The following is a 23,936-nucleotide window of genomic DNA, read 5'->3' on the forward strand; positions in this document are numbered from 1 at the left end:
GGATTTAAGAACCTAACTTTGGACCACCTGGATTTGGAAATTTTGGATTTTCTTCCATGAGCCCTCACAACTGGAAAACAAAATATTTTTAAATCATTGCCCGCGGTTTACTTTTGTTCTAGACTGGAGACTCTTAAGGCAGGGATTATTTACTTTACATCACTGTCATAGTCCGTTTTAACAAATAATAATTTGTCATGGCCAGTTTTTAGTAGGTCACAGATGATCATGGTGAACAGGGCAAACATCATGGGAATACTTTTATTTAACAAAAAGGCAAAAGTTTAAAAAAAGTCTGTACCCAAAAATATTATTTTTCTACTTCTGTTTCAAACAAGAACAGTATGTATTCTGTGATAGTGAGAGATCTTATATATACACACAGGAAGGCTCTCTCACTTTCATTACAATAGTATATGTAAAATCAATTCAAGCAGAGCCTTCCTAACCAGGAAAGGCAGAAAACTGCATGAAGTCCTTTTGGGATCTCGCTATCTAATTGTAACTTACCTGGAAAGTGTTTAGTTACTACAGTGATGGGCATTATAAGAAACCTTAAGACAGAACAGTTTTCAACATATTTGTTGCCATACCAGAGCATACCTTTTATAAACCTATGCTGATTTTTTAGATGTAAACAATTTTACTTTACACAAGAGGTTGTAGGGTAATTAAGGCCTCCTGAAGTTTAAAGCTTTCACTGGGAGTCTTCACATCATTCTGGTTCTTAGCATAGGTGCATTGCTTTTCAGTGTTCTTGTTTTCTTTGTTGACTCTTCGGCCAATCCAGGTTTTAATTTGTAGCTTTTACCCTTCAGTGTGTGTTCCAAATCATCATATCATCACACTCCTTGCATGCACACAAATTACGGAACGTATAAAAGTCGTATTTTAAAAACTTGCAATACAGACTCCATAACATCCATGAGAATTGCGACAAAAAATGTAAACTTACAGGGGATGCCAAAACTAAAGTTTCATATAATTGCTTACTGACTCAGCTTTTTGTTATAATACTATATAATACCCGTATGGTTAAACTGATAGGTATTTAAAGAAGAGGAAGAAGCTATCAAAGTTGATCTTCATGAAGGCTGTGGTAGGACCAAACTTTTCTGGCTCATGGCTCTAGCAGACTCTAAAACTATGAAGGCTATGGTGGAGTTTAGAGAACAAACAGGTAAAAATCAGATATATCTTGTTCCTTACTCAACCTGATTACTTTTTCTTAATCTTCCCCAAAAGATCAGTTTCTGGAAATGCTACTCTCTGAATTTTTACATTAATGCTTTATTAGTTTTATTATTTAAAACAAAACATTGAATCCTGGCAAATTATACATTGCCTTGGTGGTAGCATGATGGTGGTGTTTTGCAACACCAAGTGGATGCTTGAGTTTAGAAATGTTGTAATTATTATATTATATTAATTATATTAAGCTCTTTGGGGCAGGTACTATGTTTTTGTTCTGTTTATGTATAGTGCCTGACACAATGGGATCAAGATTAGGACTCCTAGGTGCTACAGTAAAGTAAACAATAATAATAATAATTGGATATTTAGCTCTTTGAAATGCTAGAATGTTTTTAATGGGGGATTCTTGAGTTGATATTACCACTCTTTATCCACTTGTGCAACTCCCACTTTCATCAAAGGGAGTATTACAAATTGAGAGCAGTAACCCATAAATAATTGTCACCTGTACTTACATTTGAATGATTTATAAAATGCTTTTATTTTCTTTTGAGGAAGGTGGGCACACCATATAGAAAAGAAACTAATCTATTATGAACAAAATTGAGTTGGGTAATTAGAAAAAATATATATAAATAATAGTTTCAGTACCCTTGAACAATGTTAATGCTAATTTCTCCAAAAATAAACTTTTTCCACTGCCCTAAAATATAAACACTTCTAAATTGCCCATAGACGTAGTATTGCAATGACTACTACTAAAAAGAAAAGACCACAACAATGTGGAGCTGTGGACAGTGTCCAGCCTGGCATTTGGATAGTCATTACATTCAAAGTATTATGTTACATTTACAAAGCATTTGGGTGGTAAAAATACAGCCATCCCATAGCCCTTAATTACAACCCTTTTCACAGTGATCAGAATGTTCAGATACGTTGGCCTTTGTGCAGCATCTATAATAACAAGAGAAGCCAGCTGTGTATCTGCCTGCTTATTCCTTTTATGGTCACAAATTAATAGGAAAGATGCTCTATTATCTTACCCTTGAGTGATGTGTTGAACAGCTGAATTTTAACTTTTGATAGCATGGGATTGGAGGGGGGGGCGTCCCAAGAATCAGAAGTACTTTATCTTTCATTACATTTAGTGAAACAAAGAAAAAAATATATTTCATGTTGTTCTATTTCCCCCTTCCCTCCTCAAGGGATGATGTTCCTTTCATTGTGTTTAGTGGTCTTTAAAGATGAAACTGATATTGCTTGTAAAATGTAATTCCCCATACACTAGTTTAAGCTTTAGGAATGCAAACATTTATAAATTAAGCATGACCTGGAAGATTTCCTGCTTTCTTTCTCATGTAACTGACATGACAAATACTTGACAAACTCCCCTTTTGAAGGGGAAATACCTTGATATGTCATTTCATAAGAATACAAAACATCTAGTAATGTAAGAAAGAAAATAAATGAGTTGAAATTCCAAATAAGAGTGAATCAAGCTGGGATTAATAATTTTTGTAATCAAGACAGTTCTAGCTAGGTATGAGATCAAGTAAATAAAGTGTTCAGCGTGAGGTAATTTTTTTAAAAAAACAAAGCCTTCCTCTCTCCACTTTGGCTCTAATTTTTCTTAAATTGTAAGGTCTTCAAGACAAGAAACCATCTTTTTTACATGTACATAAGGTGGCTGGCACACTTTTTTCCTTTTAGGTGTTATCACATAAGTAATAATATTAATGTATTTCTGCCAAAAATGTGCAGTATTTTTCATATCCTTGTGTTGTGTTTAGTGGTCTTTAGAGATGTGATTCTATGGTTACTTGTGAAAGTCCCATGAGCACAGAGTTCTTCTAGCCCGTGCATGAGACAGTTTAGTCTAGATTCATTGAATTTCCTTAGTAATTACATTTTTTCTACCCATTTCATGGGATAGTTAAGGCTACTATTAGTATGTTGGTTGATAAACACTTCATTTTGATAAATTCTGATTTTTTGTTTTGTTTGTTTTGTGGCCTTAGGCAAACCAACCACCAGCAGTTCTGAAGCATGTCGTTTCTGTGGTTGTAGGAGTGGAACAGAGTTATCAGCAGTAGGCAGTGTCTGTTCTGATGCAGATTGCCAGGTATGTATACACACCTCACTTTATCTCATGAAAATGAAATATTAGTATATAGTTGAGTCTACAACCAGCAGTACAAGATAAAAGCTAAAGGCCCTGTCATCCAAATAATTTTGAATTGTGAATAATACTTACACTCCCTGCCAATTTGTGTGGCCTTCTGTTCCCATTTTTCTTATTTTTTAAATGTTTCTTCTCACCTCTGTTACTTTGAACGGGAAAGTAACTAAGTGACTGATTACACAGGGTAAGCCGTGAATCTAACCATATAAAAACTGCTAACAAATGCATAAAATATGTACACAGGAAGAACAGAGAAAAATAGTTTAAGGTTCTGTAAAGTGTGTGATCAAAAATAATTTTTCTTTAAATAAAGTTTCATTAGGGTTCTGCTATTCAGGTGTCACATAGCAAAAGCAAATTAAAACATCTGTTTCGCTTCAAAGTCCTAGAACTCGATGTATTCCTAACTATATTGATGTCTGTATTATACTTAGACAGTTACTGTCACTGCTCCCTAACCTGAGTTTTCATTGCAGGTAGAAAGACTACTTCAAGAAGCAACAGAATAAATATATTGCAGTATACAAAATGATTCTTTGCTTAGAAAAAATGTTAATTTAAGAATTCCTTTTTATTAGGAGTATGCTAAGATAGCTTGTAGCAAGACTCATCCTTGTGGTCATCCATGTGGAGGTGTTAAGAATGAAGAGCACTGTTTGCCATGCCTGCATGGTTGTGATAAGAGCACCACAGCTCTTAAACAAGATGCTGATGACATGTGCATGATTTGTTTTACTGAAGCACTTTCAGCAGCACCAGCTATCCAGGTTTGCCTTTGTTATTTAATACATGAATTCTATACAACATCGTTAAAATTTTTAAGAGATTACAATTTCCTTTGAAGGGATGCATTTTTATAAGCTTCAAAGAGTAGGTAATGTCAGTGTGCAGAGGATCACATTGTGTGTCTAGCACTACTGCTCTCTCAACTGATTGAGAATGCAAATAGGATCATTTTGTTGTGTACATTTCCTCTATTTTGAGCATTGTGTTTGTAACTGAAAATCTACCTCACTTAGAAGTATTTTTTAAAGCATTTTAAATCACCACCCTTTTCTTCCTTATGTACCACTCTTTGTATGCAAGGGACAGATCATATTAAAATTGTGCCTGTTTCTTATACAAGCAATTTGTAACATATTCCAAAAAAAGGGCATATGCATAGACCTTGTAGACGGTGTACGTTATATGTCTGAAGATTTTACTGTAGTTAGTATGCTAATTTGGTCACTTTTGATGATTTCATATGTCCAGTGGTTAGTGTTATGCAAAAGTTTCAGTTTTGTAACTGATTTTAAAGGCCATTAATATTCTTTCTTTTCATGGGTGGAAAGGCTTTTCTGATGTTAAGATTTTAAATGAATTTGCAATTTGACACCTAGTTTTAGTTAAAATCAAAAACTCAAATATAATGGTGTCTCATTACAGTAGCTATTGCAACTTTTGAATTTACAATACAGTAGTTACTCATACATCTTCCTTTTTTCTTAAAGTTGGACTGCAGTCATGTATTCCACTTGCAGTGCTGTCGTCGAGTACTAGAAAACAGATGGCTTGGGCCCAGGATAACTTTTGGGTTTATGTCTTGTCCTATTTGCAAGGTAAGTATGATGTGTTTACTATATGTAGCGCAGAGTATCTACAAGGGCTTACTTTAATGTTACTTATGATGGACGTTAGATAGTGCTCATTTTCATTCCCAGAGCTTGTCTATGCAGAGACTTAGTATGCAGCAAGCCAGGCTTTAAATCTACAATGCACTAGCTTGTCACACGCTAAGTGACTGTGTAGATCCTACGGCTGTACACTAGAAGTTCTGTAGTGTGCTTTGACATACTTCCATTTCAAGCAGCTGTATGTCAAAACACACTATGGAATTTTTAGTACGCAGCAGCAGGGCCCACATGGCGAGTTTTAGTGCACAGCAGGCTAGGGAGCTGTATGCTCACATCCTAGCTAGCCATGCACTAAGCGCCTGTGTAGACAAGCCCGCAGTTCTTCTTTGAGTGCTTGTCCCTCTGTGGACTGCCCTTCAGGTTGCACATGCACCCAGGAGCAGAGATTTTTCCCTAGCAGTGTCCCTCAGGTATGCACCCCACATCTCCTTATGCTCCACATCAAAGGAATAAAGGGCATATTGGACCAGAACCAGTTTAGTTCACTCTTACTGGTCATGATCTAGGACAGAGCTTCAGTATTTGTTCTAACTTTTTCGGCTTCTCTCTGTAAAAAGTTGAAACGGGTGCAAGCAGCTATCTCTGATGCCTCTTTGGGCAGGGCATTTCTGCAATCATTGTGTTGTAGGACTCGAAACACCCACCTCCTCAATGGAGATATTGCTTCTGAATCATCTGAAGTGCATTACACATAGGGACAGTGACTCGAATTGTCATCTTCTAGTAACTTGAGTTCTTCAAGGTGCATTGTCCCTGCATGTAGTGCACAATTCACCCTCCTTACCCTCTGCCTGATTTCCCCCTACTGGGAACTGGCAGTAGAGAAGAAACTAAAATGGTGGTGGTCCAGCAGTCCCTTTATCTACTCTGCAGAGTATGAGAATGAGGAGAGCAGGGGCACATGCACAGACCAGACAAACATTGCTAGGGAAAAATCTCTGCTCTCCCTGGAGTACATGCACAACGGGAGATCCCCTGCACTACACATCTCAAGGAACTCAAGTTACTACAAAATGAATAACCCATCCTTTCCAACATAGCTGAAAGGAAAAAACCGTAAATTGTGGGCATGGGAGGGTCATTTTTTTTATTTTCTTGCCCAATGTGCCTAGAAACATGGTTTCTCATAAAAAAGAAAATAATGTAGAAGTTCTTTTTAATTATTTTTATATACTTAGATCTATCAATTTGTAATAATCCAAGAGTTGATGCAATGTAGCCATTACAACATAAGTGAAGACTTTAAGTCTCTACACTCCACGCTTCCCTCAGTTTAGCCTAAATTATCTCAAGCAGCAGGACTGGGGTAGCTCCAACATTAGCAAGATGCCTTTTTAACCTGTCTTTCAATACCACAGAAGGATGGTAGTGAATAGCATGTGTGCATAAGGCTCAGTCACCTCTGTGAAGCTGCCAGAAAAGGGGGCATATTAGAATATAAGTACATTGAATTTATTGGCCTTTGACAACTCCACTGTGCTGGACTTCTATACTTGCAGTCATGATAGGAGCTTGTGTAGGGGGTAATCTTCCAGTGGCTTGGATCCAATATAGGGGCTCTTATGTCACATACCCTACTTGTTGCTGATGAAGAAGGGAAAAGGGAGCATGGATAGAGAAAAGGTGTGTGACTGGGGTACTCCTATGCTACACTGATCCTCTGCTGTGTTTTTAGCCCCCTGTGGCTGCTACAGCCTAATGTAAGCTAGACCAGCCCTCAAGCTTATGGATCTGAGTTTCAAAAATTTGAGGTAAAAGGGTATTCCTGTTTGCCATGAGTGCAGTAGCTGAAAAGAACACGCATCTAATGTAGCTACCCCTCCTTGAAATATATATTCTGTATTCTTTTCTATGATTGTTCAGCATCCAGCACAATGGAGCCTTTTGGCACTATCGTGATACAAATAAATACTATTGTTATAATGAAAGTATTACAATATTCCAAGTTTCTTATCAGTTGTTCTTTATTTTAGAACAAAATTAATCATACGGTATTAAAGGACTTGCTTGATCCAATCAAAGAACTCTATGAAGACGTGAAGAGGAAAGCTCTAATGAGGTTGGAGTATGAAGGATTGCACAAGAGTGAGGCCATCACAACACCTGGCGTTAGATTTTATAATGACCCAGCTAGCTATGCCATGAACAGATATGCTTATTATGTTTGCTACAAATGCAAAAAGGTATGACTGCTAGCACTTTCTCAGATTAAATTGGTGTAATGTTGCCAGAACGTCACTTCTTTGTTTATAGAGTATGAAAACTAGAAAAGCTGCACTGTAAAATCCAAAAAGCACTAAAAAAGAACATAGAAAAAGAGACAGCCCTGGCCCTGTGAAACCTACCATAGAAAGAGAGAATGGTTCAGAAATCAGATACCTTAGCTGAACAGAGGATGGTGCCATCTCAAAAGAATGTGGGCATCCTATTTTGTTAGAAAACTCCCCTTGCCATCCACCCTGTTCAGTTTTGTTCCCACCTCCCACAATTAATCAATGCTCACTTCCCTATTGCAACTCTCAACCAATTCAGTTTTTGGCTCCGCTCCCAATAAAGGTATTTTCTTCTTCTGCCTCTCCTTCTCCCCCTCCCCCTGTCACACCTTCTGCTCCCATTACATGTCATGTTTTCTTTCCAGCATGCTGTACACCCTCATATTTCATTCGGTGCGCTCTCCCACACATGCATCCCCTCTGTATTATTCTGTATTGACTCCACTCCAGTAGGTTAGTATTCACCCCCCAATCTGTCATTTGGTTATCCTCAGGCTACTGACACCTGTGATTTTATTTAATTCCTGAACTCTCATTCACACCTAACGTTTAACACCTGAGCACACAGTTTAGAAGTCTCGTCTCTCTGGTCTGCAGGGTTAGGGCTCCAAAAGGGTTTTCCTTCCTGGACAGTGGCCTGGAGACTCCTTTCCTTATCCTTTTCCAGACTCTCTTTTTCAGGGGAAGGGGAAGAAAATATCACTGGGAGTCCACCCACATCCCCCTAGGCAGAAAGAGGGTGAATTTCAGGCAGTGCAGAGATAGCAGGAAGCAGCTGCTGTTTTACTTAATTCAGTATATCCAGTAGCCTGATTAGTTCTCTTTCCCCTGGAGGCTGGGAAATGGGGAAAGGGCAGCTAATAAGATGGGGGTACCCACCCACTAGTCAATAGCAGTGTCTGAAAACACTTAAGGAAATTCCACAGAATAGGCAGCCCTACTTAGTGTATGTGTTATGGCTTAGTGTATGTGTTCTTATGCCTTTGTGCCATAAAACCAAAACCTGAGAGCAGCAAAATGCCTTGGCCAGCAGGAGCCTGAGCATGGAAAGGAAGGAGCAGCTCATTTCCTACTGCTCACTTCTGCTATCTTTGCCCACCCTGTTGCTCTCCACCCAATTGGAGAGCAGTTTCTCTGCTACCTTGCCCATTTAGGACTTGGCTGCAAGGGCCAAGGCAGAGGGAATGGCACTTCAAGCCAGCTTCACAGCCCTTTGGGGCAGGATTTTCCCCTCCCCTGGATCTGAGTACTGTGCTGGCAGGTGGGAAAGTAGAAGGGAGGGAGAAGCTTCCCTTCAGCTCCAGCAGCACCTCAGCAGTATCACCCTGCTCCCACCTTCTTGATATGCACTCATAGAATGGCCAAAAAAATCATCCCGTGATCCAAACCCTGCAATCTTTTGCACATATTAAAGACATGTATGTGGGATATGTTGGATTGCTGGATAATTTTTGGCCATTTTGAGGGTCATGGCAGAAAAAGGATTATTTGTTTTAAAGGTTTAACCTTATAGAACCTAATAAAGAGATTGTACTTAGAGCCTTTATCATCATCTCCATGCATATGAAGTTGATAACAGGAATATAAACTGTCCCCAATTTCTTCAGTTTTAATCTTCAGTCATTTGTGTGTCACATTTAGGCATATTTTGGTGGTGAAGCTCGTTGTGATGCTGAGGCTGGACAAGGAGATGATTATGATCCAAGAGAGCTCATTTGTGGTGCATGCTCTGATGTTTCAAGGGCACAGGTAAGCAGACTAGTTCTGTTTTCTTTTAAATAGTTATCTGAGCTATACAGCAATTAGGTTTATTTGTAGTAAAATACACATATTTGTTTAATTTTTGACAGATATTTCAAATACGTAAATATGTTGCTTAAATGTTACAGTTCGGTTTCTAATCTTAACAGCACTTTTTTGTTTTCTTTCTATGCAGATGTGTCCCAAACATGGTACAGATTTCTTGGAGTACAAATGTCGGTACTGCTGCTCAGTAGCTGTGTTTTTCTGCTTTGGGACAACACATTTTTGCAATGCTTGCCATGATGATTTCCAAAGAATGACAAGCATCAGTAAAGAAGAACTTCCACATTGTCCTGCAGGTAATGTTTTTTACAGAGGAGTTTTAACAATCTAAATGACGAGAAAATTATTTAGTCAGCCAGTTATTCTATTACAATTGATCTTGCTAATTTTTAGAAATATAGCAAAATTAATCATGTGATGTCTTAAGTTCAACATTTTAGATAATCTTCATAGTATGGATTATTTTGTTCTGTGATCCATTTCTTTCTGGAAATATTGGTTTCCAAAATGGGCAATGCTTTTATCACAGTAAAATCAACACATCATTAGATACTTTGAAACTTCCTTTCTTCAGCAAATTGCCTCCACACACTACTACCATGCTACCACATGGACCAAAGAGGAGATAAACAAACTTCCTAACATAACCTGAGTACTTATCCTGCAGCTATAAAGGAAAGCACTTTGAACTGTACTGATCCCTTAGTTCCTGGCATCATCGTGTGCCACTGGATCTGATGGTCTCACCAGAACTGTGAATTTTAATATTACGTTTCATGTGCTCCCTATAGCTTTTCACATAGTGTTAGAAGATTACTTACATAATTTGAGGGGAAAGGGCAATAAATACTTTTACTACATTGCTTAATGTTTCATTTATACACCAGGGAAGTAATTGTTGGCCTAACTCCTAAATTGTTCTTCAGGTGAAATTTCCTTTAACAAGTATATGTTATTCAGATGTAAAGGTTTTTGTTCCACATTGGGCCGAAACTCTTTTCACTGTATTGATCCATTTAAAGAAATTTTAATTTTCTTTCAATAACATTTTGACAGTAGATCAAATTAATTATGGAAAATTTACAATGACTAAATAGCAGTCTAATAGTCTGGGGGGGTTCTTCAAATTTGTGTTTAATCCTTGACCTGAAGCTGTAAATCTTGTAGAAACCAACAGTTCTGGCCCTTTTTGTTATGCTTAATCAAACTGCTCACAATTATTCACTTTTCATCCTGTAAAAGTTCTAATTTTTAAATGCCTGATAGAAGCTGGTCAAGTGAAAGTGGCCTGTTACTACTTTTTCCTATACTAACTGCATTTTTCCCAAATCTTTTTTTATCCGTGTCCTGTAAATTCAAACAGATTTCTCTATTTAATACTGTTTTTTTCAATACTTGTACAGTTTTATTCACATAAGATTTGGACGTTTTGAAACTGTCTTTTTCCATTTACACTGATTGCAGGTCCAAAAGGCAAACAACTTGAAGGAACAGAGTGTCCACTTCATGTTGTCCATCCACCCACTGGTGAGGAATTTGCTCTGGGATGTGGGGTTTGCAGAAATGCACACACTTTTTAGACTAGTAATTTTTTTACCAGAGCAAAACAGTTGTCCTCATCCCACAAGTGTCCTAAACAGAATATAAAGTCCAGTCAGGATGAGGATGGGACCATTTCATAACCCAGCTAAAAGGAACAATTTACAGTGCAAGAAGGATGCCAAATACCATTTACCATGCTGTGAGAAATTGACATTTTTTTGAACTAAGACATCAAAAATTGTGAGATGTTTGCATGTGGCCATTACAGTCATCGGCTATGAAGCATTGGACATTTACAAATAAATAATTGCTATTAAAGGATCTCTGTGTCTGTGGACTATGAATGATGCTGGTTTTCAGACGAAGAAAGAAAAAACGGATTATTGTATACTGACTTTTTGTAATCCTGTACAATTGTAACTGCATCATGGGTGGGGGTGGGAAAGAGGAGTATTCTCGTTTATTTCCTAGACTGTTACAAAAAAAAATTGTGTTAGGAAGGCATAAATGTAACAAGTATCACGCTGTATATAAAGAATATCAATGTTTGTCCTGTATAAGAATTACTAAATTACAACAGCAGTTTCATTTAAACTTCTGGGTTATGTTTGAGCCTGAAATTTTAATGAAGTGCAATACTGAGTGTGCCTCATATCTTGCAGCTGTAAACATAATGGAATGTACATGTCAATAAAACCACTGTACATTTTTATACAGTGAAAGTCTAATGAATGTGTAAGACTTTATTTTAGAATGGCTCAAAACCAAATCATTTCATTTCACAAATAAAATGTATTCATTTTTTAAAGAACCAAATTCAAAACCAGCTGGTAAATTGCTTTATGGTACTATTTGGTATGGTAAAGTTGCTTATGGTACTATTTATTAGATAGAAAAAGTTTGCTTAAACATCCTTTAAGAAAAGTTGGGTAATCTTACTAAACTTCACATAAAGTATTACCGTATATACTCGTTCATAAGCTGAATTTTTTAGTAAAAAAGGGAAGCACCAGAGAAGGGGGTCAGCTTATGAACGAGTATAGAGAGGGAGAGGTGGAACACAGCCCCTCCCCCCAACAGAGGGAGCAAGGAGGGGCAGCAGAGACAGAAGGGAAGAGGCAGGGCCAGAATCTCTCCACTTCTGGCCATGCTGCTTTCCCCCCAGCCTCTGAAGCAGCTCCAGCTCCAGCTCCAGGGCTGGTAGACTGCAGCCGTGCCGCTTGGCCCCACCCCCCAGAGCAGGCTGTGGCCGCGTCGCTTGGCCCGCTGGAGAACGGCCCGGCCCGCTGGAACATGCTGTGGCCCCGCCGCCCGGTCTGCCTCGCCATGGCTGCACTGCCCAGCCTGCCAGAGCAGCTCCAGTCAGGCCACAGACATCCTCCCCAGATAAGATGGGAAGGGATGGGATGGGGAGAGTGTGGGGGTCCCAGGCTAGGGGTGGGGTCATGTGGAGGGTGGTCATAGGGGTTATTCCCCTGACCCCCAGCTTCTCCCCCGCTCCCCCCCCCAAAAAAAAATTTCCCCACGAGTTGCTGTCCCGGCCCATCAGGGTAAGCAGCTGGCAAGCCAGGACACTTTGTTTACTTAAGTTTACCTTCCTTGGAAAGCAGCCTGAGGGCAGAGGTGTTAAGTTTTTTTAACAAGGGTCTTTGTTAAGAGGAAGCTTCAAGCTGTGCGCAAACAACCAGCAAAAGGCATTTACAAGCTGAATTGTTTTCTTTCTTTCTACCTCGGGTATAGCTAGTTAGAAAATCTCTGTTAACCAAGCAGCCCTGAGAGAAAAAAAAAAATCCTACTGGCTTTTGGTTCCTAAAAATCCCACACCGCTGCTCACCATGTCAAGATTTCCTCCCCCACTCTGAACTTTAGGGTACAGATGTGGGGACCTGCATGGACCCTTCTAAGCTTAATTCCTAGCTTAGATCTGGTAACACTGCCACCAGCCAGAGATCAGTGTCTGGCACACTTTCTGTTTCCCCAAAACCTTCCCTGGGGAACACAGATCCAAACTCCTTGGATCTTAAAACAAAGAGGAATTAACCATCCCCCCTCTTTTTTTTCCCCCACCAATCCCTGGTGAGTTCAGACCCAATCACTTTGGGTCTTTAAAACAAGGAAAAATCAATCCGGTTCTTAAAAAGAAAGCTTTTAATTAAAGAAAGAAAAGGTAAAAATTATCTCTGTAAAATCAGGATGGAAAATGCTTTACAGGGTACTCAGATTCATAGAGACCAGTGCCTGCAGAAGCTCGAGGTAAACAAACCATCTTGGCCTGCCAGTGGCTTATCCTGATGGCCCAGGAACCAAAGTTTGCTGACCCCTGAATTATAGGCTTGGCTTATGAACAGGTTATAAAAATTTTCCATATTTACTTATCCATCTTGGAGGGATCGGCTTATAAATGGACTGGCTTATGATCGAGTATATGCGGTATATTTGAATTGATGTACAGGTTGATAAGCAGTTCCTGAAGGCTTCACAGTAATATCCTGGAAGACTAATTTTAATTGGTTTGTATTTACTTTTAATTAAAGCTCTGCAGATACCCTCTTCTAGTATGTATGGACTCATGCCATGAGTCCAAAAAAGTTTGATCAACGCTTCCATTGGGGCTGTACATACATCCTCAGTGTCTTCACAGCTTCCCTACCTGTGGGCAGATAAGGGAATGCAGCATCAACTGCACCTGTTCCTCCTTAGTGCCTGTGGAAGAGTCACAATTCAGCAGTGTCCACAGTGACTTATTTTAAAAATGTTAGATCTGAGAAAATTAATAATTCTCATAGTAGTTAGGGTTTGGGGGGCGGGGGGTTGTTGTCCTTTTGGCAGCTTTTAGATACATTTTGACCTGCCAGTCGACTGATTAACACTTCCCCACTGTATGGCTGAGGCAAATCTTTAGGGTTAAAACTCTGCCCATGTGACAGACTGAGGCGCAGTGTGGAGGATCACACAAAGTAATCTTTTCTGCCTTGGAAAAGGTCATATCTCTAGCATATTCCCAACCTGCTGATCCTTCTTCAGCCAGACCTGATGTGATACAGATAGATACCTGACTATTTTCACCTGCTGAACAATGCATGAATTTGGCTTCAGGCTTTGAGCAAGAGGACCCTCCCTCGTGATCCAGAACCTGGTCCAGATGCGGAGCACTGACCTATACTGCAGAAGTGCCTACCATCTCAGTGAGTTGGCCTCTGCTCTAATGGACCAGTGAAATCTGTTTGGTTTCAACTTCAACACAGGGAGATGAGGAAAAGCGGTTGGGACCACCCAAAGCTGGGAACAGCACCAAGAATCAACTGCTGATCCATCATTCTCAGCATGATGCCCCGCCACATCAGACTATCCCACATTGCTAGCATTGGCTAAAGTCCCCTAGATGCTAGGGAAGTCTGCACCCCTTTTTGACCTCCTCAAAATCCAGAAATTATTAATCATTTTGTAGGGTGATACTATGCATTTTAAATGTCTTTTTAGCTTTGCTTGCTAAATGCATTCAGGTCATAAAAGCCCCTTAAATCCAATACTCTTCAGGTACTAGACAAACTGATCGACGAATAACAGATGGAGTCGCTTCAATGTTCATTTGCTAGTCCAAGCTAGAAAACACTATGCGAAAGTATTGGTTCAGTAATGACTCAGGTAAGAGTGTCACTTACTAAATGATGCACTTGCATTTGTCAAATGCTTTCCACCTGAGGGTCTCCAAAACACTTTTAAAATATTAATGAATTAAATTTCACACTACTTCTGTCCTGAGGTACGTGAGTTTTACTTTTCCTCATATTATAGATGAGGAAACTGAGGGCCAAAGCCTAAGTGAGTTGCCTGAAGTCTGTGACAGAGATGGGAAGCGAACCTAGGTCTTCTGACTCTGTCCTGTTCTTTACCATATGCAAAGAGACCCCATTGTGCTCTAAAAAGCAGCATCCTGGCGGAGAAGGCGGAGATCCTTGAAGAAATGAGACAACATGGGAGAACTCAGAAAAGGAAAAGGAGGAGGATGACTGGCAATGAACAGCAATTTATTTGTATATAACTTCTAACATTCAATCTTAGCTTAAAAAACTCATGGATGCACTAAGACCAAAAAATAAGCAGCAACATTCTGCAAAGCCCTCTACAAATGTCTTTACTTCAACATACAGTATTAAGCAAGATTAGACTGGTGTATGTTTCTTCCAGTAATGAGCATTAGAAATAGACTTAGGTTTAGTTCTTTTTGCTGACAGAAGAGAATGGTCAATAGATCAATGGATAAGAATTCACTGTCAAAAAGTATGTAACTACTTCAGTTATCGTTGGATCCCATCAGACTGCCAGTCAATAAAGCAAGCGAGTTATGTGCACTCTAACCACTGTTGTTTACTTTTTTGACCCTGCTATTTATGCTTGCTGCTTGGCATAATGTATGGTGCCCAACTTAATATGAGTAGAGACTTACAAAATACAGTGTGTAGCATTTTATGTGCTTTTTTCACTGAACCGCTACTTCATCAAAATTTTCATAATGGTCATTTATGTATTTAGAAAGCTCCAGTAGTTTGCAGGAGATTTGCTAGCAAAAATGGCAACAAAAAACAAGGCCAATAATTATCAGTGCAGAGTTATTGCAACTAAGGATTGGTCTATACTACAGTCAACACTACAGCCTTGCTTCTGCCAATGTAAGTGATTGAAAATCTGTTCTGGGAGGATTTTTTTCCTCTCAATACTACTTATAAAACAAGTGCAACAGCAGTGAATACAGAGTGCCCGCCAGGGTATGAACAGAGGTGGTGCAGCAGCAGCATGTGAAGTGATGCACTCCACACACAGATCTGTGACATGGCCCAATGGAACAAACTGATAACGGTCATTGTTAGTGGGGTATGGTGGGGAGGCTGCTTACGCTGCAAAAAAAACAACCTGCCAAACTGGCTAAAGGAAGAAATGCCTCCTAGGCTGCTAGCAAGGGTAAAACACAGTTAACTGTGGTATAGAATATCAGGGTTGGAAGGGACCTCAGGAGGTCATCTAGCCCAACCCCCTGCTCAAAGCAGGACCAATCCCCAACTAAATCATCTCAGCCATGGCTTTGTCAAGCCTGACCTTAAAAACCTCTAAGGAAGGAGATTCCACCACCACCCTAGGTAACCCATTCCATTGCTTCACCACCCTCCTAGTGAAAAAGTTTTTCCTAATGTCCAACCTAAACCTTCCCCACTGCAGCTTGAGACCATTACTCCTTGTTCTGTCATCTGGTACCACTGAGAACAGTCTAGCTCCATCCTCTTTGGAACCCCTTTTCAGGTAGTTGAAAGCAGCTATCAAACCCCCCCCCCCTTCTTCTCTTCTGCAGACTAAACAATCCCAGTTCCCTCAGCCTCTCCTCATAAGTCATGTGCGCCAGCCCCCTAATCATTTTTGTTGCCCTCCGCTGGACTCTTTCCAATTTTTTCTACATCCTTCTTGTAGTGTGGGGCCCAAAACTGTACACACTACTCCAGATGAGGCCTCACCAATGTTGAATAGAGGGGAATGATCATGTCCCTCGATCTGGCAATGCCCCTACTTATACAGTTCAAAATACTGTTAGCCTTCATATAAGCAACAAGGGCACACTGTCGACTCATATCCAGCTTCTCGTCCACTGTAACCCGTAGGTCCTTCTCTGCAGAACTGCTGCTTAGCCATTCAGTCCCTAGTCTGTAGCAGTGCATGGGATTCTTCCGTCCTAAGTGAAGGACTCTGCACTTGTCCTTGTTGAACCTCATCAGATTTCTTTTGGCCCAATCCTCTAATTTGTCATCTGGTAACAAGTGTTATTAATAAAGCTGGCCAGGAAACAAATTCTGTCCCATGATAAATTGAGTTTTCAAAATTTGGCCCATGCTGTATCAAGATATAAATCAAAAACTCAAAAATTATTGTGGAACTGAACATCTGTAATATTTCGTTTTGGAAATACAAAGATGTTCCTGGTGCCCAGGTAGCCTAGGCAGTAGGAACACTTTGCTGGTTCCAGAATCAAATATGCTCCCTGAGCTACCTGCCTCCCTCTCTGCCCACCTTCCCAGCTCCCAAGGCTGCCAGCCTCCCACTCTGCCAGTGGCTGCTGAGTTATCCTGCTTCTCAGGCTGCCAGCCTCTCTCTCTGCTGGCCTGGTAGGTTGTTCCATTCCCCAGGCTGCCTAGAAACCAGATCAGTTTATGGTTCCTTTAGTTTTTGATACGTCAGTATCATAATTAGAAGGTGTCCATTCATCAGAGTAGTATGAAAATCCATATTAGCTTTTGTTTGATACATCTTTTCTTAAGTCAATCCAATACACACACGTGCACACACACCAAAATGTCTCATTTCCTAATGTTAATTTAGGACTGATGTAAGTTAACTTCAGACATGATCTTCTCCATGTGGAGAACAAAACTTTCTTATATAAATAATAGATCTTTCCAAGGGCCAGGGTCCCTGGGCAGTTCACAGAAGACTCCATGATATAGTCTGCCATGGATCAGGATTTAACTATAAGAGCACAGGACAAAATAGGCCTGCGTATATTTGATACAAAATACACACGCTACAGTATTTTGCGGCCTATGGCATACCACTCAGTAAAATGGATGGATGTGGACTCATGGCAACAAATATCAAGCTGCTAAACCCTGCCCCCCACTAACATACTCCCTGACCCATTCACTATAAGTGGAAGAAGTTCTCCATATCCATCAGTAATAAGGCCTTTCACACAGGACCCAAAAATCCATCCAATGGACATGTTGCTGCTTCCTTCTATTTTCTCTTTCTTCCTTCTCCTGCCCTTCCTGCCTCCCCCCTCCCCCAACCAATCCAGACATCTTCCTCTCCTAACCATCTTTCCCCATCCTTATTGCTGCTCTCTCCTGCCATATATTCCCCCCACCCTCTAAGACTAGCCTGATGCCCTCCAAGTGGGCACAGGTTAGGAAGCACTGAATGTGTTGTAGCGTGTTCTATTCCTCAGCAAGATTACCAGCGCTCCTCAAATAGTACCATAGTGCTGTGAGATTCTTGAGGTAGTGTGAGTGTTTATAAACCACAGCTCCATGTTTATCAGCTTTTATGTTTTATAAGGATCAAAATAGATCCTTATAAAAAGGATATACAAAGTTATTTTCACTGGAGAAAGTTTTATATACCTAGTAATCAATAGATCTGCTCAAGCTGCGTATTCATTATCATATGATATATGCTTTTTTTAATAAAGAGACAAGGCGAGTGAGGTAATATCTTGTATTGGCCAAACTTCTGTTGGTGAAAGAAATGAGCTTTAGATCTATACAGAGCTCTTCTTCAGGTCTGTGTAGCTCAAATGCTTGTCTCTTTCACCAACAGAAGTTGGTCTAATACAAGATATTACCTCACCCACCTTGTCTCTCTCTTCACTTGGGACCAATACGGCTACCACTCTAAACAATGCTTTACTAAAATAAATTCTTGTAATCTTAACTCCTGTTAAATAAATTCTTATAATCTTAACTCCGGGGGGAAAGCCGGATTCTTTTTCGACTGCTTGCTCATGTCGATTCCAGTCTAGGTGTGTGCGCGCCCATGTGCCCGGTTGTTGAAGACATTTGCCTTAGCAGTATCCATAGGGTCAGCTGTGGTGCCCCCTGGAGGCGCCGATGGCACTACACCCTCTGTTTCTTCCTACAGCCTGTAGCGGTTGGTCAGGGTGCCGCTCTCCCTTGCTTCGCAAGTGGTCAACAGTTTTCCTACTCTTCCAACCTTGTGTTCCATCTTGTCCCCTGCCCAGCAGTGAGACGAAATGTGTCTTTGTCTGTGATCACACGCCTTAAGTAGCCTTGCACGCACCACCCCAGCCGTAGTGCCCCCTTGCTGCTGGGGCACTGTCTGGTCACAGCCCATAGATTCGGGGGGGGTGATGCCGTTGTCAACACCCAGGAGAAGTGGTTCAAATAATAAGGGCGAGAGCAAAAACTCCAGCATAAGCCAATCCCCCGTGGCTTCCGGGCCCAGCTCCTGGCGGCCTGCACGGGGGGGTGGGTTATAAACCCCAAGGGGTCATTATAGGGGAGGCCCCAGCTCAGCCCCTGGCCAAGCCGGTGGTCTCCTCCAAGGGGCCGGCAGCCATACCGAAGTCAGACCGCTACCGGGGCAACGGCTCGTCGGGGGCCGTTGGGAGGGAGTGACGCCCCCTCCCTTCGCGCCCACCGAGCGACAGCCGCGCGGTTACTCTCTTGCTCGCGCCCTCACAGCACCCCCCAGGGGGCGGGGCTTGTTGCCAGGCGCGCTCGCGAGGCCGCACAGGGCAACTAGGGCAAAGCCGCCGCCATTTTGGGTTCCGTGCGGAGCGGCTTCCGCTGCCGTGAAATAAACAAGGGGGCGGAGGGCGCGAAAGGACGGAGTGGGAGCCGCCGCGGGAAGCCTGTGCGGCGGGGGGACGCCGCCGCTTGCCGGAGCCGCCGATGTGGTGGGAGCGGGGGCGCCAGTGTGGCCCGGGCCCGGGTTAGCGTGAAACGCAGCAGGGAGCCGCCGCCGCTGCCAGGTGAGGGGCGGGCGATGGGGGAGGGGTGATGGAGCGGGCTTTTCTCCTCGCTGCCCGGGGCAGTGAAGGGGGTAGGGCGAGCCAGACCTCGGTGCCGGCGGCAGCTGCCTCTTCCCCGCGGGGCCGGGCAGTGTGAGTCCGCACAGAGCGGAGGTGCAGCGCTTGGCGTGGCGCAGCGTAGCTTGGACCCTCCCGTCCGTCCGTCCTGCCTTCAGCCAGAGGGACTGCGCGGGGCGCTTGGCCGTACCCAGCGCGCGTCCCGGTGATGCACACGGGCACCTGTGGGCGGCCAGCCCGGCTAGAAGCTGTTACAAGCGAGAAGAGGCGGGGCCCCTTTTCTGCTTATTTGCAAAGGCTCCCGCACGCTGATGTTGTTTCCTATTGAAGAACAACAACAAACTTCCTTAGCTGTAGTTGCTCTAAGAGGTGAAGCCCTGGCGGCTTGTCGCGCGCGGACCCAGACGTTAGCACGCCAGCCCCTGTTCCGTTTCTCTTCCACGCACTCTTAATGCTTCATCCCAAATGCAGGCAAAACAGCCAGCTCAGCATCTGCTCGGTTGGTTCGTATGAAAGAAGTAGTCGTGCATGTAAAATGTTAACTATCATTGGTGGACTTGTATTGTGTCCGTACCTTTCCCAACGTTCAAAACGTGAAAGTTAAACATCAACTTATTTCTCATTTGAATTAATGACTGAACTGCATAATTGGTTTGCATTTGCTTGCATTGCAAGCAAGTCATTGTAGGATACGCCCAGACTTGACGTTTGGGAAAATCGCGGGTGCCAAATTAATCTGTATTAAGAAATCTCTTGAGAAAATATCTTGATGAATCAGATAAGCAGAAAGTATTAAATGAAGCTAAATCTCGTCTATAGCTGCACTTTGTTATGGCTGGTTTTATACTATATATCTTTTTCAGCCAAGTTCATTACAGGCTATGATTTGGAAAGTACTTGTCATATTGTGTCCTAGGCAAGCTGGAGAGCATTAGTAGTAGGGTTTGCTACTTTAAGCATATGGAAAATGTTCATCTATTAATGTCTACTCAGATGGTGACACCCATATTGTGATTTTTTTTCATTGTGAAAATGTTGTCCGCTGTGTCCTGTGTTGCCTTTCACTGTTTGCTGTTGTCTGTAACTGTGTCTGGATTCAATATGGTGGAATGTTTGGTATTTCAGAAACACAAGGCTGAGTTTGGTTAATTACCAGACTATTTTAATTTTTTTTCTTAAATTTAGTCTGCGGGAAGAATGGCCTCATTTTCTTTAATAGCATCCTCTTTGGCTTTGGATTTTTTTGTGGACAAATGACTTGAGTTGTTTTTGTTTTTTTGTTTTGGTTTTTTTAAAACTAATTTATTGTTGGAACTGGTCTCAATATTGCAGCCTACACTTACTTTTTAAAAAAAAAGTCCTTATATCTTAATCATGTGTAAAATGAAAATTATATCTGTTCCTACATTCTGTTTCAAAAAATATTCTTTTAATGAACTGTGTGCTCAAGTGCAAAATCATGATTGCTGTCTATGTTCAGTTCTGTGTGCACCATAGATTTCAGTAATTGAGAGTTTTCATAATTGAACTTTTGTTTCCTTCCGCCACTCCTGTCTGTGGCATATAGATTCAAGGATACACTTGTGGCTGGAAAATAGAGAACCAGAGCACCATCAGCCCCTCCAGTGAGCAGACTGGCACTCAACCACATTCCCTATATAGAGACACTTCGGGCAATCTAGTGGAAGTGCCCTGTTAACTATGTGATGCTTCTGTGGCAGTTAAACTAACCTTGATTGGACCTGAATTTTAATGAACCTGCCTATACAGTTGCAGAATGTGAGTTTTTGCTCCCCTATGGATTGGATGCCAATACATTATTCATTACTATGCTGGTCCCTTTGCTTCCTTCTGTACAAATAAAAAGCCATCTGCAGCTTGGTCAGAAATTTCAGGTGAATAGCCTATTGCAGCATAATAGTAATGACTTTCTGCACACTTATGTTCTTGAGTTTATGGATCATTATGGATAAATTAAATAAGTACACACAACATTCTCATGCAGCGATGCTTTATCAAAATAAGCTTGTGCTGTGAATGCTGCCAGTTCTGAGCTAGAACAGGGACATTGAAAGAATAAGGACGTGGAAACACTACTTGTCAGTATGTGTTCAAATTTGATTATTTCATATTACAGAGTGTCTGACCATACTTCCTCTCTGTTACTTTGATTCATGCTCAAAAATAACTATATGAATAATAGGGTTGTGATGGGGAGGGGAGATTAGCTAGGAAATGTAGTTAAGGAAGTGTCAGAGAAAAACTTAGTTCTCGCTTTTTGTTTGGGTGCAGCAAAATCAAATACTTTATTATTTCTCCAGTAATTACAATGGAGGGAGAGAGTGCCATAGGACACAGGGTCACCCCAGTCCCGGACAGGTCTCTCAACTGGTAAACAATTACATCAAGCCTTTATACCTTTGTTACAGACAATTTCTAGCAATAATACAGACGGTAAAAAGCAACAAATACATTTTGTTTATACATAAGCTTTTCTGCTATCTTATTTGTCTCACTACTAGAAAAAAGCAAGACTGCATATTGCAAGGTCGTAATAACTTTCACACAGTTCACTCTGTCTTACATTATCTTGCTTCTACAAATCTCACGTCATTAGGGTCACAGCTAGCCTAACTCATGCTAACTAACTAACATTCATTAAGATCTCTTCAAATCCTTGTTAATTATTAATTGGCTTCCACAGAAGCGATGAATATTCCATAGAACAAAAGGATTCATAAAGTAAAATATGGCATCTAGCAACTGTGAGATAAATGTTTCACTTTTTTGTCAGCTATAATGCTCTTCTATAATGCAGTTTGGTGAAACATTTAGCAAATGAAAGTGTGTTGGGAATTGCACAAGTAACTTTCCAAGCTTCAAACTGACAATATATTATTGACCTTAACCATACTACCTGAATATTCATTTTCTGAATGAAGATGTCTGTCTTTTTACAGAAAGTTTTGGGTTTGGGGTTTTTTTAGGTTATCAATACCAAGTTCTTCCTGTAGGACTGCCCCTGTATTTGAAGGACTCGGATTGAGATATTGTACGAGGCTGTGTCAGTTTACTGTGATCTCATGTTCCAAGTCTTTGAAAGACTGCTGAAGTCAGGACTTGATGTTTGTGACAAATGCTTGGTGTATTTTTTTTTCCCCCGAAACTTCATTATGCTACCTTAATACATCAGAGCAGTAAAGTAAAAGTTAAGGTATTTATGGGCACAAACAGTTTTAATTTTGGTTTTGACACTGACCTCTCTAACTCATAGAAACATCCTAAATGTTATCTTCTTTTTAAAATCTGACCCTGAATTTTATCTCTGTCCATAACAACTTATTTTCTTAATTTATTATTTCCCCCCCATAATAGGCAAAGCAAAATAGAACTTGCATAACACCATGTTTTAGAAGAAATGCATACTGTTGAGAATTGGGTACCTGTTTGCCATATCACATTTATTCAACTTAATAGAATAACGTTTTGAAGATCTAATTAGAATGTAAACTGTGATGCTCATCCAGATGTTTAGCCCAAGAATTAAACTTCACTAGTATTCACGAAATGTAGCTATTTAGCAGTTTAGAAGTTAGCACTAATTGTCACCCTTCTTAGTCTCAGCAAAGAAGGTGCCAATTGTATGGACCTGGAACCAGAACTATTTTTTTTTCCCCACCCTAAAATGTGATGGTGAAGTCAGGATTGAGACTCATTGATGTGGGAGGGAATCTGCAATAGCAAAAGCAACAGCTCTTGCTGATAAACTGTCTCTTGTAGGATCTGAGGAAGAGTGCACACATAATGTCTTCATACTAGTAGTGAGACAGAAAGCGCCACTGATCTTTCACAGAATAGGGAAATTGGCTATCAAACCCAGAATTAAACACTTTGAAAAGTTTTTTTTTCCTCTAATCTTTTCGTTACTCTTAAATTTTACTTATAATAGTAGAAGGTACAATGCTTTCGTATGGTAAGATAATATCCAAGATGACTTCTCTTTCAGACTTACAAAAGAAAAGCATAGAAATAAGCTGTCACAGGATTGATAGCTCCTATTTTGAAAAAAAAATCCGTTTCACCTTAGCATTTTCCACATTTTTCAGTTTTGTCTTGGCATTGATGTAGGAGGAGACTATTCTCTTGTGAAAATTATATCCTGTGATTTGTATTTTCATGGTGCCTGGGACTAGGACCCCATTGTGCTGTAAGTACTTAATGTCTTTATATTCTGTGGATGTATGTAGGTTAATAAGTTTTTCTTATTTTGATAGAATGAAACGAGGAAGGAAGAATAGTGAGGCCAACAATAGTTCATCAGAGGAGGAGGTTGGAGGAGAATCTAAGAAACAGAAGATTACAGATGAAGAATCCACTGAAATCTCTCTGAGTCCTGATTGGGGTAATCTCCTTCCAGACATTATCCTGCAGGTGTTTCAGTACTTGCCTCTTCTTGATCGTGCTCATGCATCACAAGTCTGCCGAAGATGGAATCAGGTGTTTCATATGCCTGATCTCTGGAGATGTTTTGAGTTTGAACTGAATCAACCAGCTACATCTTACTTGAGGGCTACGCATCCTGAGCTTATCAATCAGATTATTAAAAGGCATTCCAATCATCTACAGTATGTTAGCTTCAAGGTAACATCTTTTACATTCTTATCTTTGAAAAT

General features: G+C 40.8%; 2 protein-coding genes across 7 annotated transcripts in view; both read left to right on the forward strand.

Moving 5' to 3' along the window:
• The window catches only part of MYCBP2 (MYC binding protein 2), a 415,400-nt gene extending 403,926 nt beyond the window's left edge, over positions 1-11,474 (forward strand). For all 5 annotated transcript variants that reach the window (XM_045011267.1, XM_045011270.1, XM_045011275.1 and 2 more), the window contains 8 exons: positions 1,048-1,180; positions 3,213-3,316; positions 3,955-4,143; positions 4,870-4,977; positions 7,026-7,235; positions 8,967-9,074; positions 9,262-9,427; positions 10,596-11,474. In XM_045011267.1, the coding sequence (XP_044867202.1) occupies positions 1,048-1,180; positions 3,213-3,316; positions 3,955-4,143; positions 4,870-4,977; positions 7,026-7,235; positions 8,967-9,074; positions 9,262-9,427; positions 10,596-10,711 (1,134 nt within the window). In that variant the 3' untranslated portion in view covers positions 10,712-11,474. The remainder of the gene's footprint in view (positions 1-1,047; positions 1,181-3,212; positions 3,317-3,954; positions 4,144-4,869; positions 4,978-7,025; positions 7,236-8,966; positions 9,075-9,261; positions 9,428-10,595) is intronic.
• Positions 11,475-18,980: 7,506 nt separating this feature from the next.
• Positions 18,981-23,936, forward strand: part of FBXL3 (F-box and leucine rich repeat protein 3) — a 36,570-nt gene continuing 31,614 nt past the window's right edge. The window contains exons 1-2 of one of the 2 annotated variants that reach the window (XM_045011306.1): positions 18,981-19,206; positions 23,538-23,904. In XM_045011306.1, coding sequence (XP_044867241.1) covers positions 23,539-23,904 — 366 coding nt within the window. In that variant the 5' untranslated portion in view covers positions 18,981-19,206; position 23,538. Of the gene's footprint in view, positions 19,207-21,138; positions 21,159-23,537; positions 23,905-23,936 lie in introns of those variants that run through there. The other variant, XM_045011312.1, reaches the window with a different exon arrangement.

Source organism: Mauremys mutica, chromosome 1 (genome assembly GCF_020497125.1).
Source record: "Mauremys mutica isolate MM-2020 ecotype Southern chromosome 1, ASM2049712v1, whole genome shotgun sequence".
NCBI lineage: Eukaryota > Metazoa > Chordata > Testudines > Geoemydidae > Mauremys > Mauremys mutica.